Below are 27,214 nucleotides of genomic sequence, written 5' to 3'. Positions count from 1 at the left end.
TTCTAAGAAGACAGACTTATTTTTCTCATTTTCCAGTAACTATAGGCACTTTTTCCTGCACACACTCTCCTCATTCTCATACACATATTTACGCACACTAGCACACATGTTCATTTTGTAATTTAAAATAATTTTTTGTCTTATAAATTTAAAATAGTTGTAAAATTTTCAATTATGTTCTAACTTTTCGTGAGGAAGTCTGATTTTTTTAAAAAAATCAAATACTACATACAGACATATATATAAAGAATTTCAATACTCTTCTTTTCTGATGCTCTAAATGTATATGCTCATTTTTCCTTTAAATATTTCTATACTGCTTTAACTAAATGAACTAACTGTATCAAAAAACCTAGCAGAATCACAGATACTTAGTAAATAAATATTTGTTGTTCTCACCATAACTCCTCCACCATGAAAACTGCAGATAATTTGGGTCTGCATCAGGATAATTATAATTATCTAACTCTGATCATCTGCACAAGTTTTAACTCTGTAAGTAATTTGTCTGTGCATATTAGCAAGTTTTTACCCGTTAAAAGTCTCCATTTCTTCATTATGAAAGTTTGCATGTGATACAAGATGGCCCCAACATTCTTTTACAAAATTTAAGACCCTTACATTAGTGTCTTAAAAGTCAGGCTGCCCTCAGAATCCTCAAAAATCCTGGAGCCAACAGGCATTTGCAAATATTTGTCAAGTTTTTTTTTCTGGAAGATGAAAAAATGTCACGTTCTTATGACAGTTCTTGCTTAATAAGTGTTTACAACGTCATACTCTTTCAAATATGCCCAGATCTATAGGAATTCGTATATAATTTTACAAATGAGAAATTTGAAACATGAACAAATTGACTAATTTCCTTAAAGACATTAATTTAGACAGGGAAGGAGCTTGTTTGGAATCCAGATCTGGCATTAGGGTGGCAAGTTATATGAACTGGCCAAAACTAAGGAGTTTCTCCTAATGCAGGACTTTCAGTGTTAAAACCAGTAAAGTTTGGGGAAACAAAGGATGGTCACCTTATTTGATAATTAGGCTGTTAGTAGATATGCCATTTGACTTTTTGAAGTCCATTTAAGTGTGGTATGCTTAGTGGAAATAACACTATTCTGAAAATCAGTCAGAATCAGTGGTCTGGAATTCAATTCTACTTTGTTGCTGGCTTACTGAATGGATTATTCCTGGGCTTCAGCTCTCCTACAAAATAAGGAGCTAAATATGTTGATCAGTCCAGGTCAACCCAGTCTTCATTCTCAATTTCTTTGAAACCTCCACGTGGGAGAAAAGACAGATAACAGAGGAGTTGCTCATTCAAGATTTTTCACATTCCCTGCTGCCCAGCTACCTCACAGAGCCTTTGGACTTACCAGACCCAGGGGACTCTGAAGATGCAGCTTTATTAGAGCTCAGAGCAGGGAGTGAGTGGAGGCTGGCAGTGGGGCTGTGTGTTTCTCCCTTCAGTGGATACTTCATCAGCCTTTCTTCTCCCACCCACCAGAGCTACCCTGAGGAGGTTAAGTGGAGACCTCATCTCTTCCCTTATTGAGGCACTCAGGAACCTCCTTCACAGTTTCAAAATCCTTAAGTGATTAGGGTACAAGGATTTGTAGAAGAGGCAGTCTGTGATTTAAGTTTGAATTTTTTTCCCTGCACTCCACTTCTATCCCCACATACACATTCCCATCTAGTTGGTGCCTGAAATGCCATTATGCGGGTTTCATTTTTGTAGCTTCACTCTGTGGCTCTGAACATGCACAGCTCTGGCTCAGAGGGGCATCTTCTGAGGCCTTTGTTTAGTGTGAAAGCCTCAGTGTGATTAACTCATATGCCAGTATTCTCATAGACAGTGGATAAAATGCTGAAACAAAAGAAGGGAACCTTTGATTGGGAGACTGAATGTGGGAAGACAGTTTGGAGCTAGGACCAGGAACTCCCAGCCCCTCAATGTCCCTCTATATCACAACTCTCCGAGTTGCCATTTATTCAGTACATCCTGTGCCAGGGACAAGAATGGGCACCATTAATGCTTTACTTTGCATTACTTTTTCTATTCTAGAGATGTAAAAATAAGATGTGAGGAAGCTAACTAAATTCACAGCTGGTAGGCAGCAAAGGTGAAATAAAAACTCAGTTGTTAGATGCTAGGGTAACTATTTTTACTTATCTAAATTATTTTACACTCAAAATATGTAGTTCATATTTTAATACATTCTTCCCATTAATAAAATAGTTTGTTTATTTGATCAATATTTTAACCATTAAAAGTAGAACTGGTAATCTCTGAGTCCTAGTCTAGGTCTCTATATGTCCAGTCACTCACCTAAGCATTGAGAATATAGTGAGAAGAACATAGACAGTTACAGGGACATATAAATTGCTGGGGAAACAAAGATACTAATCAACTAACTCAACAAATGCATGATAAATGCACTATACTTTAAGGTATGATCAGACAAGCCACAAAGAAAAATATGTGTGAGGGCATTTAACAAGCAAAACCAGGAGAAAAAAATGAAATGAATGATTAAAATTACAGGAAAATGGTAAGTTCTGAGGTCACCTTTCAGCTTCTATGAGCTCTGGTAAGGATGTGAACTTTGATTTAAGTTCTTATTTCATAAGGTAAGTGAAGCCATTGAAAGGTTTTTAGTAGGAGAGTAACAACATTCTATTTACATTAAAAACAAATAATTTGGCTGCTTTGTGTAGAATGGATTAGACAGATACATGACACTAAGCTGAGAGATCCTCAGGAAGGTTCTACAGACATTCTGGTTAAAGACTTTGAGGGATGAGTGACAGTTGGAAGTGAGATGGAGAGATGAAACCAGGGTTACAATGTATTAATAGATAAGTGAACAGGAGAAGGTGAGAAATAACAAGAATGACTTCCAGGGTTTTCTGGCATGACCACACGAATAGACAGTGGTTGGTGATGAGATGATAAGTTTGAAGATGATAAGACATAGTAATTGACATAAAGTTCAATTTTGCACTTGTGTTTGAGATGACAATGAACTCTTACATTTGGAAGTCCAATAGGAAATTCGATGCACGAACACATATTGAGAAGAGAAGCCTGAGCAGTAGACACGTATTTGGGATAACTGAGGTACAGAGCAGAAACAAAGAGGACGTTATGGGTAGACGATAATTTCAAAAGTATTAGTTGTGAAAGCGAGTGGAAAATGGGAGTGTGGAAATGGTGAGTGGAAAATGGGAAAGTGAGTGAAAATTACTAGGAAGATATGAAGGGGCAGTTAAGAGGTTTGCTGTAGTTTGTGATTGTTTGTTTCCTATGATAGTAACTCCCAAAATTGATGCTTGGGGGAAGAAGTGATGTGGGTGGGACATATTTGAATGCTGATAGGAGTGATCTAAATTCCTGATTATCACACTTGGCTTCTCATTGGAATTGCCTAGGAGTTTAAGCACATGTTGATTTGTAAGTTCTACTTGCACATAGCCAAGTTTAATTGGTATAGGTTTCTTCTGAGGAAAGAAATATTTTAATGCTTCTTAACTGAGTCTAACATACAGCAGAATTTGAGAATCTGTGATCTAAACAGAGATTTTAAAACCCATGTTAAAATATACAAGAGAAAAACCAAGAGAATAAGGTGTGGAGGAGTGTGACATTCTGGATTCTTGGTGAATGAACTGAAATAATGCTTGAGTATAGGCAAGAGAGGAGAGTCAGCTTAGAATATGCATGAAAGGTGTCTCACTTGCACAAGAGGGAATCAGTGAGTAGGTGGGAATATTATGGAAAGACTTCATGGAGGACATGGTGCACCTCACTTATTATGGAAGAAACTGATGGCCATGACTCGATGAGAGAGTAAGAGGAAACAATTTTTCACCATTAGAGAAAGATTTGAAGCAATGTAAAAAAATACATAGACACAAGAAAAATAAAGGATAATACCTAAAAACCAGTCAAAGGAGTTTATGGGCATGAACCTGCGGCTCATGACAGATCTAGGGGTGCTGCCAGACTATAGAAGGTCTGAAATGCAATCGGCTTTTTTCTGAATTTTCCAAATCTTTGGCACTAGAATATAAGCATCATTGTCTCTCCTAGTTTTAGATATCAACCATTCCTCGTCTTCACTTCTCCCACCGTCTCACCTCAGTTCACTCTGGTTGTTTCCCTAAATTCACTCAGAAACCCTGATGGGAGGGCTTGGGACTAACATCTCAAGTACTACCAGCTTCACCCTAACTGGCTTCCCAGAGACGAAGGGTCTGGAGCACTGGCTGGCTGCCCTTCTGCTGCTGCTTTATGCTATTTCCTTCCTGGGCAACATCCTTATCCTCTATATCATCAAGGAAGAGCAGAGCTTGCACCAGCCGATGTACTACTTCTTGTCTCTTTTGTCTGCTAATGACCTGGGTGTGTCATTTTCTACTATACTGGTGACTCTGTGTTTTCACGCCCCAGAGATGACTTTTGATGCCTGCCTGGCCCAGATGTTCTTCATCCACTTTTTCTCCTGGACAGAGTCTGGCATCCTGCTGTCCATGAGTTTTGACTACTATGTGGCCATCTGTAACCTGCTGCGCTATTCCACAGTGCTCACTGATGTCCGTGTGGCCCACATTGGCATATCCATCATCATCCGCAGCCTCTGCATGGTCTTCCCACTTCCCTTCCTCCTGAAGAGGCTGCCTTCTTGCAAGGCCAATGTGGTGCTGACCCATTCCTACTGCCTGCACCCTGACCTGATGCCTACCCTGTGGAGACACTACCATCAACAGTATGTATGGCCTGTTCATTGTCATCTCTGCCTTTGGTATAGATTCACTGCTCATCCTCCTCTCCTATATGCTCATTCTACACTCTGTGCTGGCCATCGCCTCCAGGGATGAGAGGCTTAAGACACTCAACACGTGTGTCACATATCTGTGCTGTGCTAATCTTCTATGTGCCTATGGTTAGTGTGTCCATGGTTCATAGATTTGGGAAGCATGCTCCTGAAGATGTGCACAAGTTTATGTCTCTGGTCTATCTCTTTGTACCTCCTATGCTCAACCCAATTATCTATTCCATCAAGACTAAGGAGATTCGCAGGAGGCTACACAAGATGTTATTGGGAACTAAGTTCTGATGGAGGAGAACCGTCCTGGAAAGCCTTAGAGGTTCTTTGTGTTGCTGATGTTCGGGTGTGACAGCTTCTTTTAGAGCCTTTCAGTCTCTTTAGACATGCATCTACAGTTGTGTACCTGTTGGTAGTTATATGAGTTAGCCAGGCTTCAGCTTGTAACTCAAAACATCAGGCTGCCCTATGTTGTAATTAATTGTGTCACAGGTTGCCACAAGTGGCTTCTCAGACCCAACAAGAAAGAAAGTCTTGAATTAAATCCTTTTTGTCTCAATATCCTAGTAGCATCTATGCTTTCAAGTAATTATCAGAAACAGACAAAAACATAATGTAGATTATGTTACCTGAGATCATATCAGCCCAGAATATTTAAATAATCATTTTGAACATCTTTAAACTTAAAAACTAAAGATACATAATAGCTATGACCAACTGTATACTTTTGAAATAAATAAGAATACTCCAGAATTCTATAAAATAGAACAAAAATATAAACCATGCAACATTTGGAATTCAGAAGTTTAGTACAAAGAAAAGTGTCTTAAGGAAACGTCACATGCTTTCATCCTTTGGGCATGACTACAGAGAGAACTGAATGACTAGAGGAAGCTAAAGAGCACTCCAAATGGAAGCTTAACAGAGGTTGTTGATTGATGGGGTGGCAAGTCCACTTCATTGGCAGTGGCAGCTTGGCTGCGTAGTTGGCTGATATATGGGCCATGTCCTGCAACCCAGACAACAAGCTTAAGCATGTGCCTGAGCAGAGGAGGGATAGCTGAAGGCAAATTCACAGAGAATTAAAGGCACTAGAGAGAAATCCTCAGAAAACCCATGCCAAGAAAACACAACCCAGACCATACAGGCAGGTGCACACTTAGCAGATTTAAAGCAAATGACATGTGGACTTTAAGTGGAGAATAAACAGGCAATGGACAGGTCATGGCATAACTCAACCCCAATGCATGATTAGGGAATAAAGGCATTTAAAAAAATTACTTTTTAAAGTGCAATAGCCAATAATTTTTTTTCCTCATAGGATTATGAATAACTTTTCTAAAATAAAGTCATAGGGATCAAATAACATGATCATTTCCTTGACATAATTGCAGTATAGCCTTGAATTGCTCTCAAACACCTTCTGAGTGTCTCATTAAACAACCAGGACAGAAAACAAAACAAAATAAAAACTTATAGAGATGACATCTTCAGCAAAACCACATGACAGAAAAGTCTTGCTCCCAGTTGTAGAGGACTATATACTAAGAAAAACCTGGGCAGGTGTTTTTGAATTGACTGGTAAAACTGGGAACAATAGCTGCAGGCTCTAAGTTCTCATAAACATAAGAGGATAAAGCCATGCTGTGGTGGTCCTCAGCATTTGAAAATCTCAAAAAGGTTAAGCAAATGAGCTCTTCCAAAAGGATATAGCCTCAGCCCAAAGGAAAGCACAATAAGCAAATAAAGATCTACTGCATAAGAGAGAAAGAAGACTCTGATGGTAGCAAAAGGGCTTAGAGAAAGCAGTCATAAGAAAGTGGTGCAGCAGCTAAATACAGCTTCTCAAGGCCTGTGGAGTTCTAGGGCGGGAACAGAGGGAAGCAGAACACCCTCCAGGACCAGACTTTGCTCTAACACACAGAAGTGGCCTCAAATAAAGTGCTACTTTGAGCCATTTGTGCAGCAACAGAGGCAGCCCTAGAGCAGTGAAGCTGTAAAAGCTACTCTGCCATTGCCTCTCCTTCCAGAGGATCCTGCAAGTCATCCCAGAAAGCTGTATTTATTTATACAGAGAGACAAAAAGGGATATGTGCTAACTCTATACACAGTTATGAGCAAAAATAAAAGAAAAACATCGATGACAAAGATGAATCCACAGCACTTAGGATCATGCTGATGATAGGAATCTTCCTCCTTTTTGTTTCAGTGTTTTTAAAAATCCTAACATTTTACTATCTGCATCTAAATATCAGAAATCACATTACTGACTTCAATATTTTTTAGACTTTAAAAAAATGCATCCTTTTATTTCCATTGTAAAATTGAGAATTCTCATAACAAGGCATATGGATGGGAAGAGTGAGTATTTCTGCAACACTAAAAGTATTCCTATTGTTTACTTCATCACACACATATATATATATGTATATAGTTTTACTGTTGTCTAATGAATATTGCCTAATTCCTTAATTAACAGACTTGTGAAAAATAAGCCTCATCTTTATGCAATAAAATATATTTGTTCAAATTGGCAATTAAATATTTTACAGTGTATATCATCTAAGTAAATAATAAATTATCAACCTGTTTATATGTTTTATTATGGAAGGCTGAGAGGGTTTATTAACAAATTACTTTGAAAAAATCTAGATATGTTTTAAAATAAGGTTATATTGTCTAGTTTATATAAATTTTTCAAGTCAATTTTTTTCCATTTTATAATAATTTTTTTATGTTATTTGTAAAAATTTACTTATAGATATTTCAATTCTAAATATTGAATATTTCCTGTTGAATGCAATCAATCTCCATATCTTCTTGAATAAGTGATATGTGAAATACCTCCATTTCTGTAACCCAGTTACACAGGTTTTGAATCTACCTTTTTAGAAGGAATTTCCTTGAGTTTTAGATTTTTCTTTTTACTTGCACTTCAGCATTTAGTCAGCATCTACTAACTTTCTAATTCCCAGATTTTTGTGTTAAAATCACTCAATACATTTTTTCTCAATATATATTTGCTTTTTCAAATGTAGAAAAACTCACTTGGCAAATGATCAAGTTCTATCTTGTTCAACATTCACTGAATAATTTGCCCCAGTCAGAGACATTAGGGTTAGCTATTAAGACTAATTAAAAACGGACTCTCAGTCACAGTTGCTTATTTTCTGTTTTTCATTGTAAAATATCAATTTCCCCAGCTCGTAGTTATGGGGTACTTGCCTTAAATACATAGCACTGTGCTTGGTCCTGAGCTGTTGTTCTGCCGTCATGCAGTTCACATGAACATTAACGTGTCCACCAGTAACACACTGCCCTCACAGTGCAGCCATTCTAATCATGGTGAAGCTTTGTAAGCAGGAATTTAAAAGCATTTTAAAAGAAATATTTAGTTAGTAAACAAATCCCAAGATAGATTGACATATCCCTCCTATACCTCTTTAGATAGGTTTCTCCCACAAACCCTCATTACTAAATCCCATGATCACTGAGTCCTCAAATCTAATACTGGGATTGGCACATAGTAGGTTTCAGTAAATATTGTGTTGTGAAAAAAATAAATGAATGAGCTGTTGTTATATTCCTTATAAGCAAACAAACAAAAACTTAAAGCTGGGAGGAAAAATGTACAACCACCAGAATTATATCCACTCCCCAAAATATCTCCATGTTGTTTTAAAACTGGGATTGAATAAAGGACAGTAACTAAATATCTCTGCTGGGAAGAATGAAGGCTGAGAAATACGTTAGGGAGAGTATCTTGATTAACATGGCTGGTAGTAAATGATATATCAAGGTGGCCTGTCAGTCAGCACTGCTGTTTGCATTTCTTTTAGTTGAGATCAGTTTGTCATCTCCACCTTTAATAAAGCCTATCACTCACCAATTCTTTGGATAAGTTACACATGCCTCCAGAAATTTTTAGAAACTTTTGGCTAGCAATTATGCTTTACAGCTGAAGAGTACTGGAGGCTTGTGCAAATTTTTGATTTGTGCAAATATTTATTGTCAACTGACAGCCGAATGATACATGTACAAATCAAATGAACTAATGCTTATTCAATGGATAATTTATTCTATGTATTTTCATACATATTTTTGATGGACAAGTCTTCCACGCATAATGGTAACAGAAATACTTCTTTATAAATATGAACAGAAACCATACTCGCCTGCCCCTAATATGACAAAACAATGAAACCATCTTGATTTCTGACGTACATTTCAAGTTACTGTTTGCTTAATTGTCCTCCTATTCCCTGCAGTGGGTAAATTCTTGGAACAGATTCTTGATGAGTGTTTTGAGATTAGGAAGATAAAAATTTACAAAGTAACTGAGGACTTCATATGCTGTATGCTGTTTATAGGAATCCTGAATGCATTTACAAGCAAATGCTCTCCTCAGCTGTCTGGAGGGCATCTGGTTGCCTTTGCTCAAATATACAAGCACCAACAAATAGATTTCTTCTTATCTGACAATAAAATTAAACAATAGAGGGTCCTGGGTCCAAAGTAGTGCCTCAGCCTAGATAGAAAATGTATCCAGTTGATAACGGAATATTGGATATCCTTCTGATGAGGAAGTGCCCTTGCTGCATATTACTCAACTCAGAAGATAAACTTTGTGGCTCTGCTGCCCATTTATTGCTTTTAAAAACACTATCTGCATGAAAAGAACTTTTTATCCAACTGAACTATAACTGCAAGAGCAAAGAAGTTCTTGCCCCGGTAGAGCCAATCAGGTCTGAAGGTGGCTTGATCAGCTCTGAAGGTGGCTAAATTGAGATAGGTCAGGACCTCTTTGCGGTATTCAGAAAATGAGGCTGATGGTCAGCCATCCGAGGGACATACCCTCTTCTACCAAGCTCTCCTTTCTCCTTTCCCCTCTTCCCAGAGTTCACACAGAAATTGATTCTATAAAACTCCAAGCAACATAAATTTGTATTTTTTTCATTCTGCATTAGATTCTAGTTTTCTTAACCACTCTGCGGGTCTTACCCATGAAGCACAGAGAGCAAGAATTTCATCCTACTGTAATTCTTCTGAGTTTATCCTCTCTCTCTCCTACCAACCACCCCGGCACCGGCCCTGGAGGATGAGAAACATAACCATGACAGGGCAAGACAAAAGCGTTATTACTCAGATATTTTTTTCCATACATCTTAAACCTATATTCAGTTTTTTTTTAAAGTTAAAGGCAAGCCTAACAAGGCTAAAAAAAAAAAAAGTACAAATTTTCTTTGATGAGGGAGAGAGCCATGATAGTTGATTAGCCACAGCTAATAGGACCTTCTCTTACCAAGGGACCAGATCATCAAGGAGACCAACACACCCTGAACAGAGCTTTGGAAAGAAGGCATCCAGAGTGGATACAGGATGGGGGCTGAAATACAGGATGCGGACCCTGGGGGCTGAAACAGGGAGAAGCCGGAAATCCTGTGTGGGGTTGCCGAGCACCAACACTCCTTCCTGGCCCTGAGTGCTTGTAGAGAAGGGATGAGAAACATAGAAATGTAGTGACCCACTCTTGCCACAGACCTTCAGGATCCTACCTGCAGGAGAACCCACAATCCCCACAGATATTTGAGTCAGCAGGGAGAACAGCCCAGAGAGCTGGCAGACACAGAACTCCAGTCTGTGCAAGGCCCAAAGGGTTTGGCATGGGAAAGGCTGCAATGGAGTATGGCCATAGATGCCCACTCCCCCAAAGCTTGCCACACTCCTCTAGGTGACTTTAGCTTTAGCAGTGAAACCTGGAGAGAGCAGGGCGCTCTTGCCCACAGGACAGGGCAAGTCTGATCTGAATTAGTCCCTGTCTGCCATCCTCTCCCAGGGTCCCCACCTGGCCTCACTAGCTTGATCTTTACAGCACTTTTGCAGCTAGATCTTTGCAGGTGTGCACCTGCTTGCAGCCTTCCTTGCCCTCTTGCACTTGCCTGCACTGCTGGCCTGCAGCCTCAATGTGATACTGAAGAAGGTTAAAACACAAGGGAAGCAGAAAATAATGCAAGAGTTGAAAGTTGACACGACCATTTTAAGAAATAACAAAACTGAACTTCTGGAAATGAAAAAAATCACTGTAAGAATTTCTTTTTTCAAAACTTTTAGGTTCAGGGGTATATGTGCAGGTTTGTTATATGGGTAAACTTGAGTCATGGGGGTTTATTATATGGATTATTTTGTCACCAAGGTACTACGCCTAGTATCCAATAGTTATTTTTTTTCTGAACCTCTCCCTCTTCACATCCTCCATCCTCTAGTAGGCCCCAGTATATGTTGTTCTCTTCTCTGTGTCCATGTGTTTTCACCATTTAGCTCCCCCTTATAGGTGAGAACATGTTTGCTGTTCCTTTATCAGTTTGCTATGACTAATGGCCTCTAGCTCTATTCATATTTCTGCAAAGGACATGATCTCATTTTTTATGGCTGTGTAGTATTCCGTGGTGTAAGTGTATGACATTTTTATTATCCAGTATACCATTGATGGGCATTTGGGTTGATTCCATGTCTTTGCTATTGTGAATAGTGATGCAATGAACATACACATGCATACGTCTTTATGGTAGAACAATTTGTAATCCTACCCACTAAGAGGGTTAATGGGTTGAATCATTGTTCTATTGTTAGCTCTTTGAAGAATCATCACACTGCTTTCCACAATGGTTGAACTAATATACACTCCTACCAACAGTGTATAAGCATTCCCTTTTCTCCACAACCTTGCCAGCATCTGTTATTTTTGACTTCTAAAAATAGCCATTCTGACTCATGGGAGTTGGCATCCCATTATGGTTTTTACTTGCATTTCTCTAAAGATCAGTAATATTGAGCTTTTATTTCATATGCTTTTTGGCCACTTGTATGTTTTCTTTGAAGAAGTGTCTGTTCATTTCTTTTGCCTACTTTTTAATGTTTTTTTTTCTTATAGATTTGTTTAGCATGGAAGAAAATATCTGTAAAGCATACATCGGACAAAGGTCATTCCATGAAGCCAGCTTCATCCTGATAACAAAACTTGCAGAGATTCAACAACAACTTCAGGCCAATATTCCTGATGAAAGTAGATAAAAAAATCCTCAACAAAATACTGGAAAACTTAGTCCAGCAGCAAAAGAAAGAGCTAATCCTTCATAATCAAGTTGGCTTTATGTTCCTAGGATGCAAGGCTGGTTCAACACACACAAATTAATAAATGTGACTCATCTCTTAAACAGAACTGAAAACAAAAACCAGGTAATCATCTCAATAGACACAGAAAAGGCTTTCGATATAATTCAATATCCTTTTATGTTAAAAACAATCAATGAGGCATTGAAGGATTATACCTCAAAATAATAAGAGATGTCTATGAGAAACTCATAGCCAGCATTGTACCGAATGGGCACATGCTGGAAGCATTCCTTTTGAGAACTGAAACAGAGCAAGGCTGCCCACTTTTACCATTCTTATTCTAGAAGTCCTAGCCAGAGCGTTAGGCAAGAAAAGAAATAAAAGGCATCCAAATAGGAAGAGAGGAAGTTAAACTGTCCCTGTTTTCAGATGACATGTTTCTATACCAAGAAAATTCCATAGTCTTTGCCTAAAGGCTCCTAGATATGATAAACAATTTCAGTGAAAATTTAAGACACATCAGTGTACAAAAGTTATAGCATTTCTACATATCAATAACATTCAAGCTGAGAGCCACATCAAGACCTCAGTCCCAAACAAAATAGTTACAAAAAGAATAAAATACGTAGGTTTAGAGTTAAGCATACAGGTGAATGATCTCTACGATGAGAATTACAAAACACCATGGAAAGAAATCAGGACACAAATGGAAAAACATTCTATGCTCAGGGATAAAAAATCAATTTTGTTGAAATGGCCATACTGCCCAAAGCAATTCAGAGATTTAATACTATTTCTATCACACTATCAATGTCATTCTTCTCAGAATTAGAGAAACTATTCTAAAAGTCATATAAAACAAATAAAAAAGAGTGCAAAGGAGGATTGGAGTTCTTGTTGTGTCTGCGGAGAGGTGAGTCTGAGCTGCATTTCCAGACTGATCTTTGTTGCCCACGGAAAGGGGAAATTCCCAAGTGAAGAGGAGACGTGGGACGCCAGGCAGCTGGGGTGGCGGCGGCCGGCCCTACCCAGCGCTCCCCACAGGGCGCGCTTGTCCGGGTGCCCCGTTGAACCGGCAACCGGAGACGTGAGAGGGCTGGACTTGAGACTGAGCTAGACTTGGACAGTGGGCCAGCCCAGGGGATTGCAGGAACAGAGCGTTAGGGTTGGCCCAGTGGGACGAACAAAACCGCGATTTCAAACAAGCCTCGTGCAGACGGCCTGAGACGCTCTGAGGGGGAGGGGCGGCCACCGTTACCTTGGCAACCCGCCCCAACTGAGATACACGCCCATTGCTGACGCAGCCAGCCATTGCCGAGGCAACCCGTCCCTACTGAGATACACGCCCACTGCTGACGCAGCCTGCCGTTGCCGAGGCAACCCGCTACAACAGAGAGACTCCACCGCAGGGCGTGGTGGAGAACACAGCAGAACAGCGGAGCCAGGGCGACCCTCACAACAGCAGGGTGGAGCCTCGGCAGGCAAACAGTGGCTAGTCTGCGTCCTAGCTGGGCAGGACCTCAATGGACATCCAAAAATAAAGCCCAAACCCCTCAACACAGAGCATTTGAGGAAAAAAAAGGGTTTTTTTAATGAGCTCTGTTGCAGCAGAATCAAACATAGCAGACTAGCAGCCCTGAATGAACAACAGAGCTCACAGCTCAGCAATTAAGCCCCTATAAAGTACAAAGTGTCTCCTCAAGCAGCTCCCTGACCCCTCTATATCCAAAAGATTGACATTAGGCAGGCATCATCCTGGGACAAAGATAGCAGAAAAAGAAACTGGTAGCATCCCTCGCTATGCCACGGCTGCTAGAGGTGCAACCCAGACAAGCAGGGTCTGGAGTGGACCTCAGCAGTCATACAGCGAAGGAGCTAGACCGGTAGAAGGAAAACAAAGCAAGAGAAATACTTCATCATCAACATTCAGGGTGTCCACTCAGAGACCCAATCGAAAAGTCAGCAACTATGCAGACGACCAGCGGACAAATCCACAAAGATGGGAAGAAACCAGCGCAAACAGGAGGAAAACACCTGAAACCAGAACACCTCGCCTCCTAGAAAGGACCAAAACTCCTCATCAGCAAGGGAACAAAGCTGGACGGAGAATGACTGTGACGAAATGACAGAATTAGACTTCAGAAGATGGATAATGAGAAACTTTTGTGAGCTAAAAGATCATGTATTAAATCAATGCAAAGAAACTAAGAACCTTAAAAAAAGATTTGAAAAAAGATTCGAGGAAATGATAACAAGAATGGATAACTTAGAGAGGAATTTGAATGAATTAAAGGAGCTGAAAAACACAATACGAGAACTTCGCGGAGCATGCACAAGTTTCAATAGCCGAATTGACCAAGCAGAAGAAAGAATATCTGAAGTCGAAGACCAACTCAATGAAATTAAACGAGAAACCAAGATAAAAAAAAAAAGCGCAAAAAGGAATGAACAAGGTCTCCAAGAAATGTGGGACTATGTGAAAAGACCTAACCTACGTTTGATAGGTGTACCAGAAGGGGACGAAGAGAATGAATCCAAGCTGGAAAATACTCTTCAGGACATCATCCAGGAAAATTTCCCCCACCTAGCAAGACAGGCCAACACTCAACTGCAGGAAATTCAGAGAACACCACAAAGATATTCCGCAAGAAGAGCAACCCCAAGGCACATAATCGTCAGATTCAACAGGGTTGAAATAAAGGAGAGAATACTAAGGGCAGCCAGAGAGAAAGGTCGGGTCACCCACAAAGGGAAGCCCATCAGACTCACAGCAGACCTCTCGGCAGAAACACTACAAGCCAGAAGAGAGTGGGGGCCAATATTCAACATTATTAAAGAAAAGAACTTTCAACCCAGAAGTTCATATCCAGCCAAACTGAGCTTCAGAAGTGAAGGAAAAATAAAATCCTTTGCGAACAAGCAAGTACTCAGAGATTTTGTCACCACCAGGCCTGCTTTACAAGAGCTCCTAAAAGAGGCACTACACATAGAAAGGATCAACCAGTACCAGTCATTCCAAAATCACACTGAATGCTAAAAAGCATCAACATAATGAAGAATCTACAACAACTAACAGGCGAAACAGCCACTTAGCATCAAAATGGCAGTATCAAATTCACACATAACAATATTAACCCTAAATGTAAATGGACTAAACGCACCAATCAAAAGACACAGACTGGCAAATTGGATAACAATCCAAAACCCATCAGTGTGCTGTATCCAGGAAACCCATCTCACATGCAAGGATACACAAAGGCTCAAAATAAAGGGATGGAGGAAGATTTACCAAGCAAATGGAAAGCAAAAAAAAGCAGGAGTTGCAATTCTCATCTCCGATAAAATAGACTTTAAAGCAACAAAGATCAAAAGAGACAAAGAAGGTCATTACATAATGGTAAAAGGATCGATACAACAAGAAGAGCTAACGATCCTAAACATATATGGAACCAATGCAGGAGCACCCAGAGACGTAAGGCAAGTTCTTAACAACTTACAAAAGGACTTAGACTCCCACACAATAATAGTGGGAGACTTTAACACTCCACTGTCAATATTAGACAGATCAACCAGACAGAAAATCAACAAGGATATCCAGGGCTTGAACTCAGACCTGGAGCAAGCAAACCTGGTGGACATTTACAGAACTCTCCACCCCAAATCCACAGAATACACATTCTTCTCAGCACCACATCACACCTACTCTAAAATTGACCACATAATTGGAAGTAAAGCACTGCTCAACAAATGCAAAACAACTGAAATCATAACAAACAGCCTCTCAGACCATAGTGCAATCAAGTTAGAACTCAGAATACAGAAACTAACCCAGAACCGCACAGCTTCATGGAAACTGAACAACTGGCTCTTGAATGTTGACTGGGTAAACAATGAAATGAAGGCAGAAATAAAGAAGTTCTTCAAAACCAATGAGAACGAAGACACAACGTGCCAGAACCTCTGGAACACATTTAAAGCAGTCTCTAGAGGAAAGTACATAGCAATAAGTGCCCATATGAGGAGAATGGAGAGATCCAAAATTGACACCCTATCATCAAAATTGAAAGAGCTAGAGGAGCAAGATCAAAAAAACTCAAAGCCCAGCAGAAGACAAGAAATAATTAAGATCAGAGCTGAGCTGAAGGAGATTGAGACACGAAAAACCCTTCAAAAAATCAATAAATCCAAGAGCTGGTTTTTTGAAAAGATCAACAAAATAGACAGACCACTTGCCAGATTGATTAAAAATAAAAGACAGAACAACCAAATAGATGCAATAAAAAATGATAAAGGGGAAATCACCACAGATTCCACAGAAATTTAAACCATCATCAGAGAATATTACAAACAACTCTATGCGCATAAACTAGCAAACCTGGAAGAAATGGATAAATTCCTGGATTCCTGTGTTTTTCCAAGCCTAAACCAGGAGGAAGCTGAAACTATGAATAGACCAATAACAAGGTCTGAAGTTGAGGCAGCAATTAAGAGCCTACCACACAAAAAAAGCCCAGGTCCAGATGGGTTCACAGCCGAATTCTACCAGACACACAAGGAAGAGCTGGTACCATTCCTTCTAAAACTATTTCAAACAATCCAAAAAGAGGGAATCCTTCCTAAATCATTTTATGAGACCAACATCATTCTGATACCAAAACCCGGCAGAGACCCAACAACAAAAGAAAACTTCAGGCCAATATCCATGATGAACATAGATGCAAAAATCTTCAATAAAATATTGGCAAGCCAATTGCAACAGCAAATCAAAAAACTTATCCATTATGATCAAGTAGGATTCATCCCAGGGATGCAAGGCTGGTTCAACATACGCAAGTCTATCAACGTAATTCACCACATAAACAGAACCAAAAACAAAAACAACATGATTATCTCAATTGACGCAGAGAAGGCATTTGACAAAATTCAACAGCCCTTTATGCTAAAAACCCTCAATAAACTCGGTATCGATGGAACGTATCTCAAAGTAATAAAAGCTATTTATGACAAACCAACAGCCAATATCATACTGAATGGGCAAAAACTGGAAGCATTCCCTTTGAAATCTGGCACTAGACAAGGATGCCCTCTTTCACCACTCCTATTCAATATAGTACTGGAAGTTCTAGCCAGAGCAATCAGGCAAGAAAAAGAAATAAAGGGTATTCAAATAGGAAAGGTGGAAGCCAAATTGTCTTTATTTGCAGACGACATGATAGTATACCTAGAAGACCCCATTGCCTCAGCCCAAAAACTCCTGAAACTGATAAGCAACTTCAGCAAAGTCTCAGGATATAAAATCAATGTGCAAAAATCACAAGCATTCGTCTACACCAATAACAGACTTAAAGAAAGCCAAATCAAGAGCGAAAATTGCCATTCGCAATTGCTACAAAAAGAATAAAATACCTTGGAATACAACTCACAAGGAACGTAAAAGACCTCTTCAAGGAGAACTACAAACCACTCCTCAACGAAATCAGAGAGGACACAAACAGATGGAGAAACATTCCATGTTCATGGTTAGGAAGAATTAATATCGTGAAAATGGCTATACTGCCCAAAGTAATTTACAGAATCAACGCTATCCCCATCAAGCTACCATTGACTTTCTTCACAGAACTGGAAAAAACCACCATGAACTTCATATGGAACTAAAAGAGAGCCCGCATAGCCAAGTCAATTCTAAGCAAAAAGAACACAGCGGGGGCATCACACTACCAGATTTCAAACTATACTACAAGGCTACAGTAATCAAAACAGCATGGTACTGGTACCAAAACAGAGATATAGACCAATGGAACAAAACAGAGGCACCGGAGGCAACACAACATACATACAACTATACAATCTTTGATAAACCTGACAAAAACAAGCAATGGGGAAAGGATTCCATGTTTAACAAATGGTGTTGGGAAAACTGGCTAGCCATGTGCAGAAAGCAGAAACTGGACCCCTTCCTGACACCTTACACCAAAATTAACTCCAGATGGATTAAAGACTTAAACATAAGACCTGGCACCATAAAAACCCTAGAAGAAAATCTAGGCAAAACTATCCAGGACATAGGAGTAGGCAAGGACTTCATGAACAAAACACCAAAAGCATTGGCAACAAAAGCCAAAATAGAAAAATGGGACCTAATGAAACCACAGCTTCTGCACGGCAAAAGAAACAGTCACTAGAGTGGATCGGCAACCAACAGAATGGGAAAAAATTTTCGCAGTCTACCCATCTGACAAAGGGCTGATATCCAGAATTTACAAAGAACTCAAGCAGATTTACAGGAAAAAAACAAACAAGCCCATTCAAAAGTGGGCAAAGGATATGAACAGATACTTTATGAAAGAAGACATATGAGGCCAACAATCATATGAAAAAATGCTCATCGTCACTGGTCATCAGAGAGATGCAAATCAAAACCACATTGAGATACCATCTCACGCCAGTTAGAATGGCGATCATTAAAAAATCTGGAGACAACAGATGCTGGAGAGGATGTGGAGAAAAAGGAACACTTTTACACTGTTGGTGGGAGTGTAAATTAGTTCAACCATTGTGGAAGACAGTGTGGCGATTCCTCAAGGCCTTAGAAATAGAAATTCCATTTGACCCAGCAATCCCATTACTGGGTATATATCCAAAAGAATATAAATCGTTTTTCTATAAGGACACATGTACACGAATGTTCATTGCAGCACTGTTTACAATAGCAAAGACCTGGAATCAACCCAAATGCCCATTGATAATAGACTGGATTGGAAGAATGTGGCACATATACACCATGGAATATTATGCAGCAATCAGAAATGATGAGTTTGTGTCGTTTGTAGGGACATGGATGAATCTGGAGAACATCATCCTCAGCAAACTGACACAAGAACAGAAAATGAAACACCGCATATTCTCACTCATAGGTGGGTGATGAAAAATGAGAACACATGGACACAGAAAGGGGAGTACTAAACACTGGGGTCTATTGGGGGGAAAAGGGGAGGGCCAGTGGGAGGGGGAGGTGGGGAGGGATAGCCTGGGGAGAAATGCCAAATGTGGGTGAAGGGGAGAAGAAAAGCAAAGCACACTGCCATGTGTGTACCTACGCAACTGTCTTGCATGCTCTGCTCATATACCCCAAACCTAAAATCCAATAAAAAATTAAAAAAAAAATATTATAGCCACTTCCATTTTCTTCTGATTTGAAGTTCTTCTAAATTTGCTTCTTTAAAAATGTATTTCAGAATATAGCTCCTCAGAAATGAAAAAATAATGCTTCATAGAACATAAAACATTTTGATAAAACGTGCCAAATATAGATGCTCAACTAGGTAATTAACCACTGCTTCTCACAGACATACCTGTTAAACATATGCTTTCTCAACATCTGTATCTATTAACATAAAAGAATAAGTTCAAGCATACCAATAAATAGACAATAAAATATTTACGGGAAAAATATAGGTATACATACTAAAAAAAAAAAAAAAAAAAAAAAAAAAAAAGAGTTCAAAGAACCAAAACAATCCTAACCAAAAATTACAGAACCAGAGGCATCGCATCACCTGATTTCAAACTGTATTAAAAGGCTGCAGTGACCAAAGCACTACGTTACTGGTATGAGGAGACCAATGGAACAGGCCAGAGAAACCAGAAACAAAGCCACACACTGACAACCATCTGATCTTTGACAAAGTTAACAGTAACAAGGAGTGGCAAAAGATTCCTTATTCAATACACAGTGCTGGGATAACTGACTAACCATACCCAGCAGATTGAAACTGGACCCCTTCTTTTCATCATACACAAAGGTCAATTCAAAATAAATTAAAAACTTAAGTGTAATATTTTAACTAAAACTGTAAAAGTCCCAGCATAAAACCTAGGAAATACCCTTCTGGACACAGGCCTTGGCAAATATTTCATAATGAAATCTCCAAAAGCAGTTGCAACAAAACCAAAAATAGACAAGTAGGACCTAATTAAACTAAAGACCTTTGGCACATCAAAAGAAGCTGTAATAGAGTGAACAGACAACTTACAGAATGGGACTGAGTGTTTCCAAACTATAGACCTGAGAAATGTCTAATATCCCGAATCTATAAGCAGCTTAAATTAGCATGCAAAACATATAACTCCAGTAAAAATGAACAAAGGACATAAAGACATACTTCTCAAAAGAAGGCATATGTACGTGACCAACAAGCATATAAAACCAAACACTGTATATTCTCACTCACAGGCAGATGTTGAACAATAAGAACACGTGGACTCAGGGAGAGGAGCATCACACACTAGGGGCAGTTGTGGCGGGACTATGGGAGGGACAACGGGGTGTGGGGAGGGTGGAGAGGGAGAGAAATGCTGGCTGTAGATGCAGGGGGAATAGAGGCAGCAAACCACCTGGTTATGTATGCACCTCTGCAACAATGCTGCATGACCTGCACATGTACCCCAGAACCTAAAGTAAAAAAAAAAAAAAGCTCAACAATACTAATTGTTAGAGAAACACAAATCAAAACCTCAATGAGATGTCATCTCATACCAGTCAGAATGGCTATTACTAAAAAGTCAAAAAATTAGAGATACTGGCGAGGTTACAGAGAAAATGGAGCACTTATACACTGTTGGTAGGAATGTAAATTAGTTCAGCCGTTGTTGAAAGAAGTTTGGGTATTTCTCACAGAACTTAAAGCAGAGCTATCCATTAACACAGCAATCCTATTACTATATACCTGAAGGAGCATAAATCGTTCTACCAAAAAGACACATGCACTTGTATGTTCATCACAGCACTATTTACCATAGCAAAGACATGAAATCAACCAAGGTGCCCTTAAACAGTTGACTGGTTAAAGAAAATGTGGTACATATATATCCATAAAAAGAACAAAGTCATGTTCTTTGCAGCTACATTGATGCTCATTATTGTAGGCATAAGCAGTTTCCCTGGTGAGTCAAGTTAGACTACATAGTGCATCTCTCTCTCTCTCCCCACCTTCTGTCTCTCCTCCTTCTCTCTCTCTCTCTGTCTCTCCTCTCTCTCTCTCTCTCTCTCTTTCCCTTCTCTCTGTCTCTCTGTCTCACCTCTCTCTCTCTCTTTTCATCTACAAGTAAATCCAAATTTAGTCTGAAAGCACTAAAATTAGCAACAAGATATTTCTTGCTATATCCTACCTCTCTGGTATCAAGGGAAGAGTATGAGAAGGTCTGAAAGAATTATTTTCTGGTATCTAAATCATAAGTGCTCTAATCTGTCTATTCTAGGCTTTTTCTTCTTTTTTAAAATTATACTTTAAGTTCTGGGGTACATGTGCAGATTGTGCAGGATTGTTACATAGGTAGGTATACATATACCATGGTGGTTTGCTGCATCCATTCCCCCGTCACCTACATTAGGTATTTCTCCTGATGTTTCTAGGAATTTTTTTTTTGCAACTGGAAATCCTAGAACATGTCATTTTTTGGAAGACAGTTAAAATCTCAAGAAGGAAAGAGATTTCCCCCAAAATTCTATGAATCAGATGTCTCAGATACTGAACATTGTTTTCTGTTGGTGAGGACTGAGTGGTAGGCATATAAAAGTAGTAAAGAGAGATCTGGAGATTTTTCTAAATGTCAATATCTATCAGTTTACCTGGATAATATTTGTTCATATATTTTGTGGTGAATTCTAATGATTAATCCTATTTCACTTTGTGAAGTTAAAGCAATGTATGAGTGTTTGAGAATGACAGTGGTGGGGAAAGCAAAGGCAGTAATGATAATGTTAAGTGATGCCAATTTGACAGTAAGGCCATATTTGCAGTGGTTGGGTGCTGCCTAACACTAGAGAGAGATTAGTACTGAATCTCAATTGGACCACATATTACCTATGTTAGTGTGAAGAATTAACTTAATTCTCTCTGTCTTATACTATTTGTACAAGTATTAAGTGAACCAATGCACATAAATAATTTATAATAGAATTGACACATTTTAGGACTAAGTTCACTAATTATGATATTAGTCATATTCATTATTATAGAAAATAATTCCTAGCTTAAATTAATTTTCCTTTGTAAAACTTGTCTAATTACTCAATTGCCCCCATAGTTATCTTTCTAAGAATGTGGGTGAAGGGGAAAAGGAAAGCAAAGCACACTGCCATGTGTGTACCTACGCAACTGTCTTGCATGCTCTGTTCATGTACTCCAAAACCTATAATCCAATAAAAAATAAAAAAAAAAAAGAATGCTGTTGGTGTTTACTGAACATACTGTTCATTTGGAACTCCTTGTTTTGTGTTATAAGTTTTGCATCACCATTTCCTGGCCTACTTTCTCCCCAGCACATACATCTATCTTATACTTTGATGATGATGGTGATGCTACTGATGAGAGCCTATGACCAAAATAAACAACAGGTTCTAAAGTCAAATGTGAAAGTCATATTTTGATGTGGTGAAACATGCGGACAATGGCTCGGCGGATTTCCTTTGTCTTGGTGCTATAAATGAGAGGGTTGAGCACAGGAGGCACGAACAGATACACATTTGACATGAGGACATGTATGTAGCGTGGGACATGCTTCCCAAAGCGGTGCACAGTGGAGACCCCAATCATTGGCACATAAAATGCAAGTACAGCCAGGATATGTGACACACATGTGTTGAGAGCTTTGAGGCGTTCCTCATGGGAAGCAATGGCCATGACAGAATGCAGAATGAGCACATAGGAGAGGAATATAAAAAACAGGTCCATGCCAAAGGTGGATACAAGAACGAAGAGTCCATAGATGCTGTTGATAGTGATATCAGCACAGGCAAGCTTCATCATGTCTGGGTGCAGGCAGTAGGAGTGAGAAAGAATATTGGATCTGCAGATAGGCAGCCTCTTGATAAGAAAGGGAAGAGGGAGGAGGGTGATGAAGCTTCGAGCAGTCACACCTAAACCCACTGCAGCAATGACTTCATTGGTGAGCACAGTGGCATAGCGCAAGGGGTTACAAATGGCCACGTAGCGGTCAAAACTCATGGCCAGCAGAATACCCGATTCTATCATGGAGAAGGAGTGAATAAGAAACATCTGAATTAGACAGGCATCAAAAGTTATGCTGTGGGCATTGAGGCAGAAGGTTCGGAGTACAGTGGGCAGCGTGGCTATGGACATGGCCACATCACTGAAAGACAACATGGACAGGAAGTAGTACATAGGCTTGTGGAGGTTGGGCTCCACTTGCACAGCCTGCAGGATCACTGTATTTCCCCCAAGGGCCACAGCGTACATCACACAGAGAGGCCCTGCCAGCCAGGAGTGAGAGCTCTCCAGGCCAGGGATACCAGTCAGGAGAAAGAATGCAGGCTGAGTGACATTGAACCATTCCATAGCAGAATGAACTTAGGGTATTTTTCAGAGTCAGATCTTCTGACTTGGAGAATTCTAACAGTTGCACTTGCTGGAGGACAAGAAATCAGGAAATAAGAGACAAGGTGATGATGTTGACATGAATGGAAACTGATGCATTCATGAAATCACTAGTTTGGGGCTGATGCAGGCAAACTTCTTTCCTTCATATTTTATGATGATCAGGCTCCAGGCTGAGCTAATATTTCCCTCTGTTTTATGAAGAAGGAAGACATTGAGAAATACTTCAATAATAGAAATTAGTTAAAAGGAAAATGTTTAAATTACATTCCTAAAACTTCCATGTATTTCAGAGGTATCATTCCACAGAGATATGCTAACTACAATTCACAAATAGCCACCATAGAAGAAAGTCAGGAGTTTGTGTTATCAACAGCAATTGGAAATATTTAAATATTTTCTTGAAAATGTTGTTTAATTCACGTGTCACTAATTAATGAGAGAATTTCCCAGAGCAAGTTTGTATCATGTTGTGTGCTTGGATAGAGAGGGAAAAGGACAGTGGGGTGTGGTCATTGACTGCCTCTGGGTATCAGCTTTTCATTGGAAGAGTTACTGCAAAAAAGCAATAACAGAAACAACCTATATTTGTGCAAAGGCACAAGGTTGTATCTGTTTCTGGAAAATCTGTGTATTCTTCCCTACACATTCTATAGGTACACTAGTGTTCAGTCTGTGGGAGAGAATTATTCCAAATACAAACTTACATATCCTCACACGGTTAGATGTACCCTCAAAATACCCATTAGTCACAAGGACACGTTAATGTATCTTCACAACAGCTAGTAGAAAGCTCATTCATACTCTAACAAGACACTCATTCACATACGCTCTCCATATCTCATAAAGTCACTTGTTACATAATTATATTTACACATTCTCTCTTGATCTTTACACCATTTAACATGCACAACAAGATGTGCTGCTTTCCCAGCAATACATAACTCATAAGTACTATGGTTCCAGCAAGCCAGTGGCTGCCCTTCTGTGTTTATTCTGATTATGTCCCTTCTGGTCTTAGAGCTCAGTCTGCACATGTCTATGTCTCCTCAAAAACTCTGATTCCTTGGGATCCAGGACTGAAGTTTGCCTCTTGTTTCTCCCATTTGACTACACTCTCATTCTTTATATAGAGTCTTGTAGAAAGTAATCACAATACATAGAAGAGAACCAAGCCAACGCAAAAATAACAGAAAGAAGATAGAAGAAAACAGACTGAAAGCAGGATTTTGTGCAGGGCAAGGCCAAAGCTATTCTGGGTCTGGAAACTTATGTTTTAGTATTTGTAGAAGAAAGATTGCCTGACTGTTCCAGAATTACATCCCTTCCCATACCTCAGGGATCACTAACATTGTGGGTTGTCTGGACACATATGAATAAAGTAATGCTGAGAGAGAAAATGAATACTTTTTGAACACACATGATGTGCCAGGTACCCTGAAAAGAACTTTACATTTGTTTTCTCATTTAGTCCTTAACATATGGGGACACTGACACCCAGTGAAATGAGCTTTCCTCACAGTTTACAGAGACTAGGTGATAAAATCTCAATTTAAAGAATTTTAAGACTCTCTTCTCTCTCTCTCTCTTTTTTTTTTACTTTAAGTTCTGGGATACATGTGCAGAGCATGCAGGTTGTCTTTGGTGGGGACATGGATGAGGCTGGAAGCCATCATCCTCAGCAAATTAACACAGGAATGGAAAACCAAACACTGCATGTTCTCACTCATAGGTGGAGTTAAACAATGACTCTCTTCTCTCTTACCAAGGTCTTTGAAGCATGATTAAGGCACTGGAGAGGAAGTTTAAAAAGAAAATAGAGAAATGCATTTGTGAACAAAGATTTCACAGGTACCCTTAAATAAAGAAATTGAATGGCTAAAAGCAGATATGCAGGAATATAATGATACAAAAGTACCTGTCTCCAAGACTGAACACAAATTCTCCCACTCCTGGAACCTAGAATCTTAACATTACTGAAGACACATAAGAACCAGGTGGTTTAGAAGAAAGGACCCTGAGTTGGGTGTCAGGAGTCCTGGCATTGTCTGGGTCTGGAAGGTACTGGTTACATGAGCCTAGAGAAATCCATTTCTTTTTCGAGACCTATGCCTTATTTATTTTTTATTTTTATTTTTGAGACTGAGTCTTGCTCTATAGCTCAGGCTAGAGTGCAGGGGCACAATGTCGCCTCACTGCAACCTCTGCCTCTCAGGTTCAAGTGATTCTTGTGCATCAGACTCCTGAGTAGCTGTGATTACAGGTGTGCACCACCACACCTGTCTAATTTTTGTGTTTTTAGTAGAGACAGGATTTCACCGTGTTGGTCAGGCTGGTCTCGAACTCCTGAACTCAGGTGATCTTCCCTCTTCAGCCTCCCAAAATGTTGGGATTACAGGTGTGAGCCATCGTGCCTGGCCTATGTCTTATTTTTAAGGACATTCTCTAAGATTCTTTATGGCTTTGATGTTCTTTTACTTTATTTTACTTTTTAATCAATCAAGGAATGCCTGTGAGAGTTTGCTGTGGTACTGTTATGGAAGCAGAAAGCAGGTAGATAGAGGCTGGAGGGATGACCAGAAAGGCTGTCTAAAGACCACAGTTTTCAATCTATATCATGGATAATAAAATAATGAAAATTATTAGCTATTAATGATTCATCTAAAGTTTATGGCTGATTTCTCCTATGCTTTTAATATCCTGGAGACTTTTTATATATTTTGTTGTCACTGAATTCATAAGGGAAGAGCAAACAAACCACGTGTGCTTCAGCTGTTTGTCATGGATGGGTTGTGACCACTTCCCTTCTAGATTTCTGAACCATGCCTGTATCCTGAGTCCTGCTTCCCTCTCTGAATTTTCCAGCAATGTTAATGAACCACAGAAACTTTGACCTTTGAAGTTTGGAGTCACAAAGAAATGGACGATGGCAAGTAAGGACTCTAGAGAAGTACAGTGAATTCCTTGGGGTTATACAAGCAGTCCATGGCAGTGCCTGAACAAGAACTCCAAGCCCAGGGATCTTTCCTGCTGCTCCGCCCATTCTACTAAGATGCCGCTATCAGATACCCTCCAGGAGGCTTTTTCACTTCCCCTCACCATACCCCTTGCCCATTTTAATGCTTTCATGGAGCAGGCTTCAGGAGGATCAGCTGGCCAATTTTCACAGGGTTTCAGAACTCACCAGAAGAGAGACTGAGAAGACACCGACAGGACAAGTTCTTCCCTTTCTCTGCTGAAGTGAATTCATGCCTGCCACTTTTATGTCTCATGATAGGCCCTGGAATAGAGGACAGTGATGCTGACTTTGTGTCTGAAAATTCTTCAGGGAGGTTTTAGTCTCCTGAGGTCCTTAATGACTACTGAGAATAAAGCATGTGCTGTTGTAGCTGAAAAAAACATCAGCAATATGTCAGAGAAATTCTTTACTCCACACAAGACATTGTCTTGTGATAGACAGACAAGCACTATAAGAGAGGAGTTCATTACCTTCTAAGAGATTCTGGGTTTATGTGATATGATGACCAAGCCCATCAATTGAGGTGTAATAAGAAAGTGACTATTTTTATTCTTCTTGTGTCTTTAAATATATTGAATGGGGCTGGTTCTTCTTTTTTATTCCTGGATGAAAACTGTTCTTTAAATTTTCTGGTCACATTCATATAATAAAATATTTTCTGGTGAATAATTAGAATGTTTAGTCTAGTATAATAGTCAATCTTTCCAGCTTTCAGAGCTATATCCTTTCTCCTTCTCCCATCCTTCACGTGCTAACTCTGGTTTCTGGCTTCTCCTCTGAGGAAGAGAAAGATGGGGGAATGGAAAGTTCACAATTAATTGGTGCTGCAGTTGCTATCATGTTAACTGGGCCTCTTCAATGTA

At 39.5% G+C, this 27,214-nt stretch overlaps 1 protein-coding gene and 1 pseudogene across 1 annotated transcript; one reads left to right on the top strand and one right to left on the bottom strand.

The window, feature by feature from the left end:
- Nucleotides 1-4,179: 4,179 nt before the first annotated feature.
- LOC100414913 (olfactory receptor 51I2-like) lies at nucleotides 4,180-5,114 on the top strand (annotated as a pseudogene).
- Nucleotides 5,115-22,341: 17,227 nt separating this feature from the next.
- On the bottom strand, nucleotides 22,342-23,480 carry LOC100414558 (olfactory receptor 51I2). The gene has a single exon (XM_002754900.5). The coding sequence runs from the start codon at nucleotides 23,291-23,293 to the stop codon at nucleotides 22,355-22,357; it is 939 nt and encodes a 312-aa protein (XP_002754946.1). The 5' UTR covers nucleotides 23,294-23,480; the 3' UTR covers nucleotides 22,342-22,354.
- Nucleotides 23,481-27,214: the final 3,734 nt, after the last annotated feature.

The sequence above is a fragment of the Callithrix jacchus genome, chromosome 10 (assembly GCF_049354715.1).
Source record: "Callithrix jacchus isolate 240 chromosome 10, calJac240_pri, whole genome shotgun sequence".
Lineage (NCBI taxonomy): Eukaryota > Metazoa > Chordata > Mammalia > Primates > Cebidae > Callithrix > Callithrix jacchus.
The sequence above is the reverse complement of the archived record's forward strand: the minus strand, read 5'-3'. Positions and strand labels throughout refer to the sequence as shown.

Bases quoted from the DNA above. Each gene is read 5' to 3' on its own strand.
- LOC100414558 (XM_002754900.5), bottom strand. From the start codon at position 23,293: ATGGAATGGTTCAATGTCACTCAGCCTGCATTCTTTCTCCTGACTGGT.